Here is an 18541-nt window from a genome sequence, read left to right as displayed (position 1 = left end):
CTCTATTCATGACATAGCATGCCGTGTTTATGGCTTCGGCCCAAAAATATTTGGGTAGGCTATGTTCATTCAACATGGTTCTAGCCATTTCTTGTAAATTTCTATTCTTTCTTTCTACTACTCCGTTTTGTTGAGGATTTCTTAGAGTAGAGAAGTTATGGTTGTATCCATTAGATTCATAAAATTTTTGAAAATCACGGTTTTGAAATTCACCACCGTGATCACTTCGAATTAACAAAATCATAAAACCCTTTTCATTTTGAATACGTTTGCAAAACTTAGAGAAATACATAAAGCATTCACTTTTGTGTGCTAAAAAATAAGTCCATGTGTATCTACTATAATCATCTACAATGATAAAAGCGTATTTGCTACCTCCTAGGCTTGATGTAGAAATTGGTCCGAACAAGTCCATATGGATCAATTGCAAAGGTCTATATATGCTTAATTGATTCTTAGGTTTGAAGCTACTTTTTATTTGTTTTCCTATTTGACAAGCATCATACATATTATCTTTGACGAACTTGATATAAGGAATTCCTCTTATAGGTTCTTTAGATGAAATTTGGGTGATTAGTTTCATGCTAGCATGACCTAATCTCCTATGCCAAAGCCAAGCATCCTCATTCAAAATCGAAAAACACATTTCATTGCAAAGATAATTAATGTCAATGGTGTATACGTTATTTTGTTTTAATGCAATCATAGATGTGTTTTTGTATTGTTTTTTCAATAATGCAAGCATTAGATTCAAATTTAATAATATATCCTTTATCACATAATTGACTAATACTTAAGAGGTTATGTTTTAAACCATCTACTAACAAAACATCTTCAATAAAGAAGTTGGATTTGTTACCTATGGTTCCTTTGCCAATGACTTTACCCTTGTTGTTGTCTCCGAATGTGACATATCCTTTGTCTATGCTAGTGAGCTTAGAGAATTGAGATGGATCTCCGGTCATATGCCTTGAGCATCCACTATCAAGGTACCATCTCTTGCTCCTAGCATGTGATAGTATACGTTTCTACAAAAGAGGATGATTTTTAGGTACCCATTTGACCTTGGGTGTCTAAAAAATCGATCTAAATTACTTATCATATTGCATGGAATTCTTTACAGTTCCTTTAGGAACTCAAATCAATTTGTTTGGACTACACTTTTTAAACGGACAATGATAAGCTTTATGTCCATGTTTGCAACAAAAGTTGCATTTGTTTTGGGGTGAAATATGCAAGATAGGGCCTTTAACGAAGGTGGTTGGATTTTGTCGAGAGCTATTCACAAATCCAATTCCATTTCTTTTATGAACGTGACCCTTATTTGTAAGGATCATGTTCAATGACTTGCTACCAACCTCAAATTTCTTCAAGGTATCCTTGAGGAGCAAGTTATCCTTTTGGAGTATTTCTAAGTCATGACATTTCATACATGGAGCTAAACTATCATTATACTCAATTTTTAATTTATCAAAATTACTAACAAGAGAATCATGCTCCTTTTTTAACAATTTATATTTTTTACTAATTATTTTACATTCATCAAGTAAATTATGAAAATCATTTAATAATTCATCAAATGATAAATTTGCATCAATTGAACTTGATACCTCCTCTCCAAGGGTCATTAGTGCATAGTGAGCAACTTGCTTGGTGTTGGGCTCCTCTTCTTCGGATACGCTTGAGTCATCTCATGTTGCTTTGAGTGCCTTATTCTTCGATATCCTCTTTTGGGCTTGGGGACATTCACTCTTGTAGTGTCCCGGCTTCTTGCATTTATAGCAAATTACTTTATCTTTCTTGGGTTCAAATTTATTTTTAGTATCATTTTTAAATTTATTTTTTTAATATATTTTTTAAATTTCCTTGTTAAAAGTGCTAAGTCATCATCAAAGTCCTTATCGCTTGAGTTTTCTCTTAAGTGGTCTTCTTATGTTTTTAGTGTCATATCCTTCCTGTTCTTTGGAAGGGTGTCCTCAAGCTCTTCATGAGCTTTGCATGTCATTTCATAGGTCATTAATGACCCAATTAATTCTTCAAGAGGAAAGTTATTTAAATCTTTGGCCTCTTGAATGGTCATGACTTTATGGTCCCAACTCTTTGGAAGGGATCTTAAAACTTTATTAACGAGCTCAAAATCCGAAAAACTTTTACCAAGTCCTTTTATACCATTGACGACATTCGTAAAACGGGTGTACATGTCTCCAATGGTCTCACTCGGTTTCATTCGAAATAATTCATAAGAATGTACTAAAAGGTTGATTTTTGACTCTTTCACTCTACTCATGCCTTCGTGAGTCACTTCAGTGTGTGCCAAATATCAAAAGTTATTTCACAAATCGAAACACGATTGAACTCGTTTTTATCTAATGCACAAAATAAGGCATTCATAGCCTTTGCGTTTAAAGTGAAAGTCTTCTTCTCCAATTCATTCCAATCGATCATTGGAAGAGAAGACTTTTGAAATTCATTTTCTATAATATTCCAAAGCTCAAAATCCATAGAAATTAGGAAGATCCTCATTCGAGTCTTCCAATAGGTGTAATCGGTCTCATTGAACATAGGCGGACGTGTAATTGAGTGACCCTCTTAGTTTCTGACAAATGTCATCTCTCTTGGGTTATAAGCCAACTGAGAGTGAACCTCTCTTTGATACCAATTGTTAGGATCAAGAGCACACTAAGAGAGGGAGGTGAATTAGTGTAGTGAAAAACTTTCACTATTTCAAAAACCTTGTTTCTATTAAAGCTGATTCAACGAGAATGATTTCAACTCAATTCGTTTCGGAAGGAATTTGAGCATGAAGTCTTAAGTAAAAATGCAAGAGAGGACTAAGGTGATTTGCAATAATGTAAATCACACAAATGACAAAACGTAGATTTCATAAAGTCTTCGTAGAAAGCCGATCTCGGAAGATGTTTTACGTCAAAGAGAATGTAGACATATTTAAAGCACAGTAAGGTGGAGAGGCAGTTTGCTATAAAGGAAAGATGCTCAAAGTAAATGCAAACTAAGATTTTAGAGTGGTTTGGTCAATGTGACCTACATCCACTATCGGCTTCCTCTTCCGACGAGGTCACTGGTGTCCACTAGAGGCCTTCCTTCAATAAGCGAAGGCCAACCACCCTTTTACAGCTTTTCTTCTTTTGTCGGGCTTAGGAGACAACCCTTACAAGTTTCACTCCTTTCTTGAATGATCTCAACACTTAGAAAGAAGAAAGAGAACTCTAGCTTTTACAATACTTTAAGGCCTCAAAGACTCAAGATAATGTCAAATTTTTGTTGCCCTTTCATGCAGGAAAGGGTGGGGTTTTTATAGACCCCAATGACATTCAAAAATGGAGCCTAAAAGTGTCCAATCTCGGATTTCTGGGGTCCTGGTGGTACCACCGCCATTATTGGGCGGTACTATCGCCTGTCATTGGGCATTGGGCGATACTACCGCTCAGTCTAGGCGGTACTACTGCTTGATAGTGCTCGAAGACTGAGCTCAGGCGGTACCACCGCCTAACACGGGCGGTACCACCGTTGGCAATAATAACTGCTCGCGGTACTACCGCCTGACAAGGGCGGTACCACCGCCCAGAACTTCTGGGAGACCAAGTCTCATGGGCGATGCCATCGCTGGCCAGGAATTTAGGGTCCGAATGGGCTATTCCATTCGGCCCAATTTGGATCTGTTAAGGGCCCAATTGGCCCCTGATTAAGTTAGTGGGATCACCTCCCAATCCTAACTTAGTCTATACTCTAACTACGGCAATTAAGATATCATTACTGTAATTCATGTTTCGGTGCGTCAATTGCTTCTTCCAGTGAGCTTCCGATGAACTTTCGGCGAACTTCCGATGAACTCTCGGCGATGCTCCGGCAGACTCCCAGCAAGCTCCTGGACTTCGCGACGATCTTTTTGGCGAGTTCCGACGAGCTTCTATGGCAAGCCCCTAGACTTCTCAGTTGGTTCTCGTAGAACTTCGGACGAACTCTCGAACTCCTATCATGATCTTGATCTTGACTCCAGCATAACACCTACTGCATGTCTTACTGCCATCGTAGTTAATCCTGTACAGTTTTATTAATATATAGATTAGATAAACAAATAACAATTAACTTTATCATCAAAATTCGAGATTCAACACTTTTCATATCGATGAAGATCGATGAATTTGGTATCATCACTAATGAGATGATGGCCACATCTGAATCAATAATCCGATCATGTTCGAAATCGATAGATGTCATGAAATTAGTAGTCTTAGCCATAAAACAATTGCCTCAATCTTCAATAGTAACATTAGAATAATATTCTTTATTTATAATATTTCCTCCTTTAATCTTCACATGATATTTTTTCTTCATATGGCCTAATTTGTCACACCTATAATATTTAATCTTCTTTAGATTTGTATTATTATTTGAAGAAGTCTCTTACTTACTGTTAGCATCATCATTCTTCTCTTTATTAGTATTATTATTCTTTTTCTTATTTATAAAAAGGCATCTCCATCTCTCCTTATAGAAACTCCCATCAGATGAGTTAGGAATTCTTGAGAAGCAAGAAGATTTTCTAACTCTACTAAAAATGATTGTTAAATCTATCCTTGAATAAATATAACATAAGGAATATATTCTTTTTAAAGACTACAAATAATATACATTTCATTTGTGCATAAAAATATGTTCATTTGGATCTAAGAGAGATATATCTGTACATAAATTTTTAATCTTTAAAAAATACTGAGAAATTGAGATATCACCTTAGATAGTATTTATCAAATCATTCTCTAAATATTAACGCTTAGCCATATTGAGTAATACATCAAGAGTAATCTAAATCTCAAAATTTGATTTGCAGAGATCATAAAAAATACATCTCAATAATATAAATTTAGCTTTTGCATTTAAAGACTTACATATTTTCATGACATCTCCATCTATAGCATTTGGCACTATTGTTACATTGCCACCTGACTACTGCCCATAGATCTTTTTCTATGAGATAAAACTCTAAATACATCTTCCAGATCTCGTAGTTAGAATGATGGAGAGGTTCCATACCAAAGTATAGGGTCGGAGTTCAACATCTTTTAAATATTTTGATAAGCTCAATAAAACTTTTCTTTCCATGTTGGTTTCTTCTTTTCACCTTATCTTTGAATCAATATGGTTTTTCATTTTACTTTAAAAAATACACAGACCACTGATTATTAATTACAGTGGGTGTGCAATAATCATGTGGAGGTTCCAACAAGAGTGATGCCGTGGTAAGGAGGGAATTATGCAGGAATTTCTACAAGATTGTTCCAGGGACAATAAATAGTCTTAAACTGGTATTTTGTTCAGTTGCAGATTCAATGATGTGTTCTCCTGCCGAGCGGGGTGATTCAGAAACCATTTAATGATCTACAGCAGTTCATCCTGTCATGAATAGTTGTGTTCCATAATTGGATTCCTCAAAATTGAGATGTCAAAAAAGTAATCATCTCCGATTGTTTGAAGTCATAATTGGATGTTGCAGGACGTGGGTGCCTACACATTAATGCTCAATAGTGATGGAGAAATAGTTTAGTTTTCTCAAGCAACCACAAGCAACGCCGCAAAAATATAATTAAATTAATACGGAATCGAAATAACGTACCTCTAATTATTATTGTTAAGAATTTTAATAATAATTTTTTTTTTATTTTGATATTTATCGATTCAGAACTCTCTCTTTAGATGTCAAAAAAAAATAATCATCTCCGATTGTTTGAAGTTTTGGATGTTGCAGGGACGTGGGTGCCTACAAATTAATGCTCAATAGTGATGAAGAAATTGTTAGTTTTCTCAAGCACAAGCAATACTACAAAAAGGACTCCGAGTGGAAGCATATATGATTGAATCTTTACGTAAATAAAAAGTGTGATATTCTTTTACAAGTGTGACAGGTTAGAAATCTATTGATACCAAATATATATTTTTAAATTATTATAATAGGAATACAAGTAAACTAATACGGAATCGAAATAGCGTATCTCCGGTTATTATTGTTAAGAATTTCAATAACGATTTCTTTTTGAACTTTGATATTTATCGGCTCATAACTCTCTCTTTATATGTGTAGGAAATTCTTTTGACTTCAAAAAGATGTTGAGCCCGGAGACCAAAATCTTCTAGATATTCTCTCATCAAGAATATTTATTATCACCAACTCATAACGTTCAAGAATTAATTCAAATTTATAACGTTTGAATCATAATGAAAAATTTTAATGATATTAAATATTTAATAATAATATTTTATTTAGAATGAAAAATTAAAATATTTAAACCGAAATTGATTATAATGAATGATGAATTTAATAAGAATGATTATATTATTATTAAATAAAACATTTAATAATATAAGTTACATGGCATGCTAAAGATTGTTATAAGTAACACTTATGTTAATTTGATGAACACATAATATAACTAACAGATGTCTAGTTCACATTATTATTTTTATATAAAAGAAAAATAATACAGATAAAGACTCGTGGAATTTGATGCAAGAAACAAACAATAACTTTATTTCTTCTTCCTGACGATTTCTAAACTTTTTTCTCGAGTCCATCCTACTTAATCATGAAACAAAGATCTATAATAACCATGCATTACGATATCTTTCATATAACAAAACATCCTTTGATGTAGCGAAGGATTCTTATGGCGTTTTTCATGTGTCACATACACAAGAGTATGTTAAAAGTAAAAACCATGTATATTTTTCATGCATGAACACTTCTATAGCACTCATTTTGTGTTAATTTGAAGTGCCCCTATATAGTACTTCGATTTTGAATTAACGTTACAAATGGAAAGCCAAAAACAGCGTAACACTATTCAAAATAAAAATAACTGAAGTATATATATATATATATATATATATATATATATATATATATATATATATATATATATATAAATTCATATAAAGTCATTAAAAAATAATATATCAATATATTAAAAGGGTTTGACTCACGAAAACCATTAAATCGAGCATTATTTGGCTCAAAAAATCAAGGTTGATACAATTTCAACATTTAATGTGTTCAAGCCACTCCAAGTTACCCTTTAAAATGTATAAAAACTTACAGAAGTGGCTAATATTTTCTTCACAGTCAGATTTTCAAGTAACTTTGATTGATTTAACCTTAGAGTGCCCTAATTAAATTGACTTTGATGAGGGTTATACTAGTTTTGAATGGGAAATCAAAAGTAGTTCCTGTAACTAAAAGTCCAAAAATATTTCATTCATTTGAAGCCATTGAAAAATATTGAAAAATATTGGTGTAAGAAAGGTTCTTCGGGCCAAGAAACCATAAAATGGAGCCTTAACCTGCCCAAATATTTGTTGAAATCAATTTTGGTCATTAGTGTGTTGAAGCCAGAATTAATTATCATTTTAGATGTGTTAAAAATACAAAAAAAAAGAAGCCAATATTCTTTAATAATTGATTTATAAGGTTTTCATTTAAATTTTGAAAAGGGTAAAACTATTTTTTAAATTTAAAATTAAGAATAGTATAATCTTATTCAAAATTAGTGTAATTGTAATCAAAAAAATTTTCTTACATCCAAGCGTCGATTGAAAACATTAATTCATCACAGTGAAAAAATAGATTAAAAAAAATTGAATTTTGGCATAATTTCAGCCTTTCATAGCCAAAAATCAATGTAAAATGTCATTTTATAGGTGTAAAAATAGTAAAAGTGGCCAATATTTCCTTCTTAATTGATTCTCGAGGGTTTTAATTGATTTAGGGTGATTCCTTTATTTAAAGTGTTAAGAGTCACACGAGTATCCATTCTGAATTGGAAGCCAAACACACTATAACCTCATTTTTCTTTCCAAACAAGTGTAGAGGAAGTTGTAAATTTTTTTTTTATTTATCCCGTGTCATTGGAAAAAATTATATCGGTGTATTGAATGGGTCTTTAATTAAAACAACCACAAATGGAGCCTCCATTTGCCAAAAATAAAAAATAATTTTCACACAAATTTCAGCTTTGAAATGGAGTAAAATCCTCATTTTAAGGGTATAAAAATTGAAAAATTTTCTAATATTCCCTTTATAATTGGTCTTCAAGGTTTTTATATATTTTTTTTCTCGATAGTTTAAGTTGGAAGTGATGGGATATAAAGAGAAATAAACTTTTGTATATGAATAAATACTAGCGGGTCATAACACACAACGGAATTAAATGGAACCAGAACCAAATAGAACACTAAAATATACATGAAAAATCCTTCAATGTGAAGGGTAAAAACTACGGGACAAACTAGAGATAATCAACTATAATAATAATGAATATATAAATCTAAATCTCTTGCTCAAAACCCTAACAGAAATCATAAGAGAATAATTGAGATACAAGGATAATGTTACTGTGCACAATATCTAAATTCTCCCTAATTCTCTCCAAGTAATCAAAGTAGGAATTTACTATAGATCTGATCTAACTAGAGATGAAAGCATTGTTAGATGATTAAGAACAAGTCTCTTTATGTTGTTCTTGTCTTTTTCCTTTTCCTTCTCTACCTCTTTGTTATTTTTTTTTGTCTCTTTTTATAGCCACCACACCCCCCTCTAATATAAATTAAGATTAAATTAAGAGGGGTGAGCTGTGGACTGATAAAGCCCATCTTGAGCTGAATATATACTGTCAGCCAAACAGGAAGTTACCTAAATAACTCTAGGTTTTGAACATGATTAACCATTCTAGAATTGGATGCCAAAAGCAATATTAACTTTATTCAAAATCAGTGTAGTTGAAGTCTAAATTTTCTTGGTACATCCATAGATAGTGTCATCGAAATGCAATAATCTTGTATGGCGAAGGGGCTTTGAGTCAAGAAAATTATAAAGCTGGCTAGTCATCCTTTGGCTGCAAAGATATACCACTTTACATAAAAAATTATAAAGCCCTCATGTCATGCCTCACATCAAAAACTGCAAAGATATACCACTTTACATCATATACATTTGGCTGCACACTAGTCATCCTTTAATGTGTACTTGTTTAAGATTTCACTAATTCTAAAGCCAGAAACAAGAAAGAATTCACAACTGATGATCGAATTACATGAGCAGATACGATGCACACAGTTCATTTGTGAAGACCAAAAGGTTGTCCTTTTAACAAAATTATTCAGATCACTATTGCACTCACACTAAACATCCCAAGAGGGTTCAGAAGTGAATGCATGTCTGAAAGAGGCTGGGTATCCTTATTTGAGTGACTTGGTGGAGTTGCATCATCCTCACGCTAATTGTGGCAATTGGATTTACACTGTGTTGGATCTCGATTGATTGAAATTTTCGTGTATCGACTTCTGCAAGGATTTCAATTCTCGTCTTACCACTGACTGACCATCTTCTCAAATTTCGGAGTGCATCGCACATCTGATCCATCCATCATATCTACTCATTTCAGAGAGATAATTTACAATCTTTTAGAGAGAGAGAGAGAGAGTTCCGATTGGATGTCAAAGTCTAGTCATATCGCTGACCTCCTCCCCAAATTTCTAAGTGCAGCCCCCATCTAATCCATCTTATCTACCCATTTCCATCTTTTAGCGAGGTAGTTTTCTCACTGTGCCAGGAATTCTCACGATTTAGGTTGAGGAAACATTGATTTCTCTGTAGGAGAAGAGATCACACAAAAGTGTGAATCAGCCCTTCTTGTGTTTCCCACTAGCTGAAGTCGTTTTGATGATACTGTTCGTTCTTTGATCAACATTGTGCCTCGAGGTTTCCCGGAGACTGGTGGATTTGGCAGCTCTTATTCTACTTCTGTTTCATCTTTCTTTATTTCTTTCCTTTATTCTTCTGTTTCCGAGAGTTGTGATATTATCATCACAAATACATGGACAAGAAAATGGACTGCTACTTAGCAATCATACAATTTCCTAATCAAGAAGAGTGCAAACCTTGACAGCATGAAATATTTTTCATGACATGCTCAACTCTAAAACAGCAGCTGGCAGTAACAACATATGTAATGTCCAATCACAAGATAAAAATCACAAGGCAAAATTCCAATATATCATAATAACATGTTCGATACAATTAAAGGCCACAGCATTTATTACATCCATGGCAGGCCAACCTAACAGCACAAACTGATGCCTACACTAACATCCTTGAAGCCAAATATGATGACCACAAACAATGGCATCGATATCAACAAGGGAAAAGACTCAAAGCAAAGGCAAAGCAGCAGCAGCAGCAACGAGAGTTGTAGAACAGATTACAGTTTCGCAAAGTCGACGTGAACAAGCACCCAGAAACTTGCCACATAGCAATCGACACAAAGCTGAATGGAGAGCTTCCGGACGACAGTGACTCCCACTTGTGAAGAAAGAAACCAATCAATGGACCACAACCTCATCCATTCATCATGCAACCAAATGCCCTTCCTTCCAAAATATTTCAGCATGGCCCCATACAAGCCGAATAATGAAGTAACCTGCTCACCCATGTCAACAAAAGCAGTTTAACCTCCACAATACTCCAGGAAATCATTAAAGTTATATACATAATAGCCAGGTTACATTTCCTTTTCTTCTTTGCACTGCCATTGTCTAAAGAAACCAACGACAGATAAAGTGGCAATCACCACTCAACATAACAGGCGTGTGCAAGCCTTCCTTTATAGATTCATCACACACGCGCACTCCTAAGAATTCCCATCATTCCCTTTCAGTCAAAAGAAGCTACTCTTGGACCCTCTTTGCATCAATTTGGAATCGTCATACAAACTCATAAATACCAAAGGAATAGCCATGCTTTATTGGACCATCATATCCTCCTTCCCCCACCATTAAAGGCCAAAACTCTACCAAAGCTGTGACTTTAGAGTACCGATTCACACCTTCAATCATTGGAGCTGTGTGGAGAGAACCCACTGGCCTCTTCCTTTGTTTTGTGACCGTGACATTTAGAAGAAGGGGGTTTATATATATATATATATATATATATATATATATATATATATATATATAGATGTTGCTGGAGTAGCTGCTAAGGAGAAGCATTCAAAGTTTTGGCCTTCAGCTTAAGCGACTTGAGATAGCTGATAGCCACGTCAAGGACAGTGGCTGTATCCTTCCCATTTCCACCAGGAATAATCCTTCTCAATATGCTAACTGTTTCCTGAATTCTTGCTCTTTTGATGCGCACATCATCTCCGTTCTGATTGTGATCCCCTCCTTTCACACAGCTTGACTCAGAGTGTATACCATCCCCTTTGTTCCTGTGATCTGTAGGAACATCAGGGCAGTGGAGAACTTGCGAGCTTGCAGTATCTACAAGTGATGCATCGAATTCATCTGCGTTAACTCTCCTCCTCTTTGCCGGAAGCATAGAGCTAGTTACCTCAGATAAACTCCTCCCTGTCACCCCAACAGGAGAGTGTCCAGTGCTGGCCTCTTCATCATCATGATCCTCATCAGAATCCGAGTACAACAGTGCATTGATTTCCTCTGTGTCTTCATGCATCTCTTCTGCCCCATGCACATTGGAAACATTGGTGTCTGTGCTGCCTTGCAGACCGAAACCTAGGTCCACGGAATTAAAGAATGGATAAGGGATGCTTGATGAGCTAAAGATGTAGCTCCTTCCATCCCTTAACTGATCAAAGGCCAAGTACCTCTTCTCCAACACATCAAATCCAGGAGGCATTTGAGATGGGGTCAAAGGAGGAATCAAAGATGATATCTTTTGAAGGGATTTGTTTGTGCAGACACCAGGGAATTGTTTTGCAGCATTCACTGAGAATACACAACCATAGGGATTAACACAGGCAGGAAGCAACATTGAATTGTCGTTCTGAGGCCTGATATCAAACCGTTGGATATTACTAGCAGAGTTCATATGACTAAATCGCCAAGATGGATGCTGTGAATCAAACTGAGGAGTAATATCCTTCCCCATCAAAACAAAGTTTAAATTAATCACCTGAAAGCAAGTTTTAAGTGGTATAAATAGAGACACAAGTCAATCAGACGTGCATAACAGTTAAGATTCTAATTAACATATACGACTTTACCTTAGGCAAGTAGTAGATGCCAATTAATATCTCCACAACAGGGTTTACCAGAAAAAGGAAGAAAAAAAAGAAATCCCAGCTTTCTTGAAGAGAACTGTTAACAGGAAGCTAATTTACGTGACCGGTTTCAGGAGGTGGCGGAAGTATTCAGCCTGTACAAAATCAATACATTAGGTTATATATACGAGTTTTGTCTTAAAGCAACGTATTGAAAATTTTGCTTCTAGTTTTCACCTGGCAATCTTGCAATGGTTGGAAGCAAGCAAGGACCCTAACGATTATGGTGGTACTACCGGCAATCCCATTCTCGTGTTTCAAAGCTCGGAATGTTGTTTGTGTTGCTGCTTGGCACACCATTACTACTGTTCTTCCTCGGTAACAGGACCAGTCCACCCAGAACCCAAATGAAATCCAATTTCCAATAAGATTATTCTAGGAGGCCAGACGTAGGAGAAATGCCAGCCAAATTGCAATCTTCACGGTTTCGCTGGCTCCGAGGGAAAGAGGGGTTTCGAGGACAAGATTGGAGAAAAGAGAGGAGGGCAGTAGATGAAGAGAACCAGAGGGAAAGGTAATGAGTTACAGAATAACCCTACAATACAAGTTCAAGGAAATAACTTTCCGATAAACATCAACCGAGAAACTCAGCCACCGCATACTGTTCGAAATCTTTAACCACAAAAAGAAACTCCCGCTTCCTCTGACGGTTTGAGATCCCTGCAACAATAAATCCTCCTCAAAAGCCTAATCATATGCCAGAATTACTGGAGGACAACAGTTTGCAGTTCAACGTCTTACAAAATCCCAAGCAGAGCACCCAAAAAAGAAAGATTTTGGTTTTGAATTCGCGTTAAAGGACATCAAAACCTGTGTTGAAAGAAAAAGAACAGCTGCACGAGAGAGATCAGACGTTGGGAAATGTATTCTTCTGGATATTAACGAGAAAAGCGCGTCAAACGAAAGACTGGTTTTGGGAACGAATTCATGAGGAACCTAACAAATCCTTACTCTTAGCAGTAGGAATCAAAGCACAAGTCTGTACAAAAAGCAAGTACAAATCGATGTGAGCAAAGGGGCAACAGCCCAGGGAGAAATCAATGAGCTTCGAAATCGACCAATAAAAAAGCAACAAAACAGATGATAACGAGAGAAAAAAAAAGAGGACAAAAACTGGATTTTAAGCACGAAAACAATCAGATCTTAACAAACCTGTAGACTCTAAAACCATCGATCAGATAACAATTGGTTCGAGAACAAGAAAGCAGAAAAGCTCCAGACTACATCCATCGCTTACACCGGAAGCACTCAACAAAAAAGGCAATTTCTCGGGGAAACCCTTTGATCGCTTCTCTCCGAGTCGACCCAAGTCACCAGAAAGACGGAATCCCGCTCGCGGATAGGGAGCTCAGCTCGAGTGAGAGAAACGATCACGAGAGGGACAGAACTCGTCTTTTCTCGTAAGGCGGTAGGGGGGAGAGCGTGGCGCTTTATTGGGCGAACAGGACTAAAATACCCCTATACTTTTATTTCATTTCATAATCTTTCTTCGATGAAGTTTCGTAAAATTGTAGCAAAGCGTTGCCCTTCAGAACGAAAATGGCTGCACGTGTGCGGTGCGGTAAAATCCGATTTCCTATCTTTTACCGTCGAAATCTGTCACTAGTGGTTGATGGTGTAAGCGGCGTTATGTTTCCACGGTGCTCAAGGGGGAGAAGAAAGAAGGAATACAAGAATAGTGGTGCATCCGAGAATGGCAACGGGGCATTAAAACACGTTCACGCGCAAAGATGGATGGAGCTCAAGTCGTGAAGTCGGAATTCACTAGGAGAAATCAATATGCAGATCACAGATCAACAACCAAGCCTTTCTTTTGATAAGTGACATCAATTTCATCTGCTTCACTGATCGACGAGGTGATATGCAATTTGACAGAAGCTGGAATCAGTTGGTAAGGTAAAGTAGCCTCTTTTAGGTTAAAGTGGAGGAGGACAGTGATCTTAGTGGACTTTATAGTAAGGTATCAGATTCTTCCTGCACTTAAATGGTTATCTCAGATTCCTTCTCCGGTAAGCAATTTTTTGGGCAAGAAAAGATGGGTAGACCACAAGCTTGAATTTTTTTTTTGAACCTTCTGTTCTAAGTGCTTTGAACCTTTGGCTGGTATATGCAGATTACATAAAAAGGAAGATCCCTTCAAGAGACTCTGTTTTCTTTTCCTTTTTTTTTTTTTCTCTTAAGGAAAAATTGAATTCCATGTAAAGTTTGTAAGGTAGTGCTGCAGTGTAAGAGCTACAAAAACACGGAGCTGAGTTACCTTTATCAAGCATAATTTGCAACAGTCGCAGAAATAAACCACATTAGCTTGTTTCTGTGAGACAGACCACAATAGTAGTCATCAAACCTCTTTTAAGGTGAGGCACTAATCGTAAAGAAGAGGCACTTCTTTCCCAGTTGCATCTACTCTTCCACTAATCTATAAAGGTTTGCTGCTGCAATGAAGATTTCTGGGGATTTGCAAACTTTGGAATATACAAACAGATGAATACAACACAGGATATACGAGAAATTAGTTAAAGAGCGCATGCTATGATGCCAAGACCTGCCGAATCTTGTGGCCTCTGAGAGAGAGATTTGCTTTGGGTTTGTTTAAGCTTCCCCAGGATTAGTACTATGAATTTTCAAGTGTTTTTTTTTTAGTGTCATGCTACAACCTTTCCTTTGTTTAGAGTGGAGGGAACAAAGGAAATGGCGAATCAAGATGGCCCCCTCCCTTGAGGTCTACACTTTTTGAAGTAGCACACGCAGCTTGCGACTATGCACATCGAGGCAGAGAGTGTGCAAAAGGTCTTTTTACTTATGGAGACGTGTCATGCAGGAGATCGATGATCATTGTGCGGGTTGATACACTGAACTACCATTTGTGGATGATTACCATCATCAAGCTAGCTGTGCCTTCGATTTGTTCCTGCTTCAGAGATTCATAGGCCAATTGCGAAGGGCTGCTCATCATCTGTCTCATTTTTGAACTCTTTTGAAATGCCCAGGGATTTGTATTGTTTTCATCAAAGATTTGCAATTTGGGTGCCCAAACACTCCTCCTACATAGTCAACTCCACTCACAAAACTCTCATCCCCCCAGTATTGGTCGCAACATGTTGCCTTTTAGACTTCATTCTTGTCCACGAAAACACTTGATACTCAAGTCTGACTTAATAGTTCCCCACTTCATACTGCTTCTAAGGAATGAACTGAGGCCTTCACTGCTTTGACACTCCCCTGAAGCACTTCAGCTGGGGGATTCATTCATTTATTATCATCATACTTGAAGCTAAGTAATCGAGGACTCAACCATGGTTTGCTTGTTATGAAATAGTCATCCATAACTTTAGCTAGCATTTTCAAGAATTGTCAAACTGTGTCCCACGGTATGAATCACTACTAGTGTACACTAGTGTGATTTATTTATCTGCTTGCTTGTTGATCTTTGTGCACATGAACCTAGTAAAATTGAACAAAAAAGCAGAACTATAAATAGAATGCAAAAAGTGTCGTAGTTGACTCAGTTAGGTTACTGAAGTAAAGTTTGCAGCAACACAAGGCAGAAAACCAGGCATGCTGAGACCTTTGTGGCCATCCTTTTTCTCTCTGTTGTGGAAGACTCATAATGGAGTGAGACGGGAGGGGGCCTACAATTAGCACGCAAACAAAGGACAGCTACACTTGATGGGAAGGGAGGGGAGGAGGGAGGGGGGGCCACAGGGGCCTTTGAGAAAGCATGGAGCCATTTAATGTGTGGATTCTCCAGCACAGAGAGCACAGAGAAAGCTAAAGGAAGTGGTGCATGCACTGCCCCCCCTCCCCCCCCCCCTTCTTCTGTAATAAACTCCAAAAAGAGCTTTGAAAAGTAAAAGAGGGAATGCATGCTCTCTCATGCGCAGTGCCTGGAGTGCAACCCCACGGACTCCAATGACCTTTAACCACTCCCCTTCTCTCCCCCCTTCTATCACCACCACAATTATTCTATGGCATCAACCTACTACACCATCAATGTCAACTGCCGATCTCTCTCTCTCTCTCTCACTCACTGTCGCATGCTTTGCCTGTCGTTTGACATTAGATGCTACGTAGTGGATTAGGTAAGGGGCTCGAGGATGAGAGCTTGCGGTCAACTTAAGGCCCTCCATCGTCACACTGTATTGCACACGTGTGAGACATGTAGTGGCTCATCTACATCTCCTTCATGCTTATTTCTATCACAAGAGTAACTTATGTGTTCTTAGGTGCGACATCGCAATGCGGCAAGCTATGGAAGGTTAGCTTGTTGCGAGTCTGGCACAAAGCAATGTCACACTGTCATATTGATTGTGGCTGGACGTGAAGGTGCTCTTTGTGTTGGCTTGGAAGTGGAATGTTACAACAGTGACTGGATGTGATGTGGTTTGCAGGTATGCTTGAAAGATGAACTAAAATTTTCCTAAATGCAAATGTTTCAAACCACTTTAGAAGGGGCATTTTAACAAAGACTACAGACCAGCAATCTTAATTCCCTATTTAAGCCTGCATTCTTATAGTAGATAATGGTAAACCTTTGTACAATTGCAGGTGAACAAAAAAAATATGAACAGCAGCAAATTATAAACTTTTTAAGTGACAAAAAACCTGGATAGAAAGTCAACACTCCAGACACCTGGTCAGAAGATACCGTGACCTCTGATTACAACAATACGGATTTCGAATCCAAATGTCAATAACCATCAAATCTATTATATGGTATTTGTACCATTTGGTACCCAAAGACATTAAGAAACTCATTCAACATGAGTTGGACAGACCTGAAATCGATCTAACCAAGATAGTTATGAAGATTGCTAAGGCACTATTCATTACTATCTTACCCTGATAACGCTATGATCAATAAGAGTAATGTCTAGCCCAGTCACCCTGATAGTGCTAGAAGGGAGACCTGTTTCCCATCTCTGCCAACTAATTACCCTGATACATCCTCATATACTCTTTTGTGTGATGGATCCTTTATTAACAATGCTGTCAATGTAGGAGTTGGCGACATTTTACTCGACAATAAAGGAAACATTATTTTTTAGGGGCTGTTCAACTCAAATGTCCAATGATCCTCATACATACTGAGTGTTGGGAATTGTGGCAAGGATTATTGAAAAGCCACCAGGAGAATAGGACAAACCTTTGGTGAAATCTGACCCCTTCCAAATGATCAACATGTTATCTGAAGGTAAGGACTTCCCATGGCATTTGAGGAACCTTCGCACTGATTTTATGTCTCTAGCTAATTCAGTGAAAGTCACTAAATGGCCTCATGCACCTAGAACTATGAACTCTGACACTCACCAATTAGCTTATTTTGTTGAAGTCTGTAACTCTGACATCTCAAAGGATGGGTAATTCACCTCCTCAATGTCTGTATGGATGCCGTTTTTAATTAACCTAGATTTTCATTTTCAAAAAAAGAAACAAGGCCGACAGCAGTAGCAAATGCCAAGGATTTTACTTCTTCAAAACTTTTGCAAGCAAAAGATCAATTATAGTTGCTGTTGCTAAAGAGGCAATATATTCATGTAGTACTTATAAAAATGGGCACTGAAGGCCAAGAGTTACCTCATTATGAAGCAGATGCAAAATTCTTACAAGTTTCTGGCTCAAGTTTTATGTAAAACCGGAAAAACTGTCGTTTAGATATAAGACCCATTGATAGAAGTTCTGAATCCTTCTAAAACGCCACAATCTTAACATTGGGTTCCTTCATACTTTGGATCTGCCATCACATAATGATAAGCAATCACCAAAATAAATATGAAGATGCCTAGAAAATTGGCGAAGAATCCTAAATCTTGATCATCAATCATCTGCAAGATAGAAAATGATAAGATTGAGACATGATCCAGGAAATAAGCATTCCACAAAGTGAGATAGTTAACATTGACTTTAGCAATTAAAAGATAACCACAGGCCCTCAGCACTTACATCTGAATCATCATTAGATGCCTTGATGCTCTGTATTTTAATTTATGTGAACTAGATAACTTGCTTACAATAAATAAAGATGGCAGCAGCGGTAAGTTATGGGTAACAAATGCACAACTATCACAAGAACAAGTACTGAACACTAAGAATTCTCATTGACTATGTTTGTGTAAGCAACTATATATATATATATATATATATATATATATATATATATATGCCAGTATGAGTATAAGCGTCTAGCATTGTTTCCAACTGATACAAAAACTATGATGACATATATATATAATCCATCTTAAGTATTTGTTTACATACATTTTTTCAAATTTCTTTATCCCAGGGGAAGTCAGAATATTGTTCTGGAGGGAACAACATAGTAAATACAAAATATACAAGACCAATGCAGTGCAAGAGGTCTGGTGAAGGAGAGAGTAACATGCACAAATTTCTTAACAGCCACAAGCAGAAAGATT

The 18541-nt window shown here is 36.8% G+C and overlaps 2 protein-coding genes across 4 annotated transcripts; both read right to left on the bottom strand.

Moving 5' to 3' along the window:
* Nucleotides 1-10038: 10038 nt before the first annotated feature.
* On the bottom strand, nucleotides 10039-13543 carry LOC135587699 (transcription factor SAC51-like). Of its 3 annotated transcripts, none has more exons than XM_065079386.1 (4): nucleotides 13281-13543; nucleotides 12306-12788; nucleotides 12072-12223; nucleotides 10039-11980 (listed from the first exon to the last, which is right to left on the bottom strand). In XM_065079386.1, the coding sequence occupies exon 4, from the start codon at nucleotides 11954-11956 to the stop codon at nucleotides 11045-11047; it is 912 nt and encodes a 303-aa protein (XP_064935458.1). In that variant the 5' UTR covers nucleotides 11957-11980; nucleotides 12072-12223; nucleotides 12306-12788; nucleotides 13281-13543; the 3' UTR covers nucleotides 10039-11044. The 3 variants fall into 3 exon arrangements, with proteins under 3 accessions (XP_064935458.1, XP_064935460.1, XP_064935459.1); XM_065079388.1 differs by having other exon boundaries at nucleotides 10039-11947; XM_065079387.1 differs by having other exon boundaries at nucleotides 13366-13543.
* Nucleotides 13544-17669: 4126 nt separating this feature from the next.
* LOC135587698 (dolichyl-diphosphooligosaccharide--protein glycosyltransferase subunit 4C-like) lies at nucleotides 17670-17950 on the bottom strand. Its single transcript, XM_065079385.1, has one exon. The coding sequence runs from the start codon at nucleotides 17948-17950 to the stop codon at nucleotides 17831-17833; it is 120 nt and encodes a 39-aa protein (XP_064935457.1). The 3' UTR covers nucleotides 17670-17830.
* Nucleotides 17951-18541: the final 591 nt, after the last annotated feature.

This window comes from Musa acuminata, chromosome BXJ1-8 (genome assembly GCF_036884655.1).
Source record: "Musa acuminata AAA Group cultivar baxijiao chromosome BXJ1-8, Cavendish_Baxijiao_AAA, whole genome shotgun sequence".
In the NCBI taxonomy this organism is placed as follows: Eukaryota; Viridiplantae; Streptophyta; class Magnoliopsida; order Zingiberales; family Musaceae; genus Musa; species Musa acuminata.
Note: the sequence above shows the minus strand (reverse complement) of the source record. Positions and strands in the feature narration are given on the sequence as shown.

Excerpts from the sequence above, each read along its gene's own strand:
- LOC135587699 (XM_065079386.1), bottom strand. The coding sequence starts at position 11,956 with ATGGGGAAGGATATTACTCCTCAGTTTGATTCACAGCATCCATCTTGG.
- LOC135587698 (XM_065079385.1), bottom strand. The coding sequence starts at position 17,950 with ATGATTGATGATCAAGATTTAGGATTCTTCGCCAATTTTCTAGGCATC.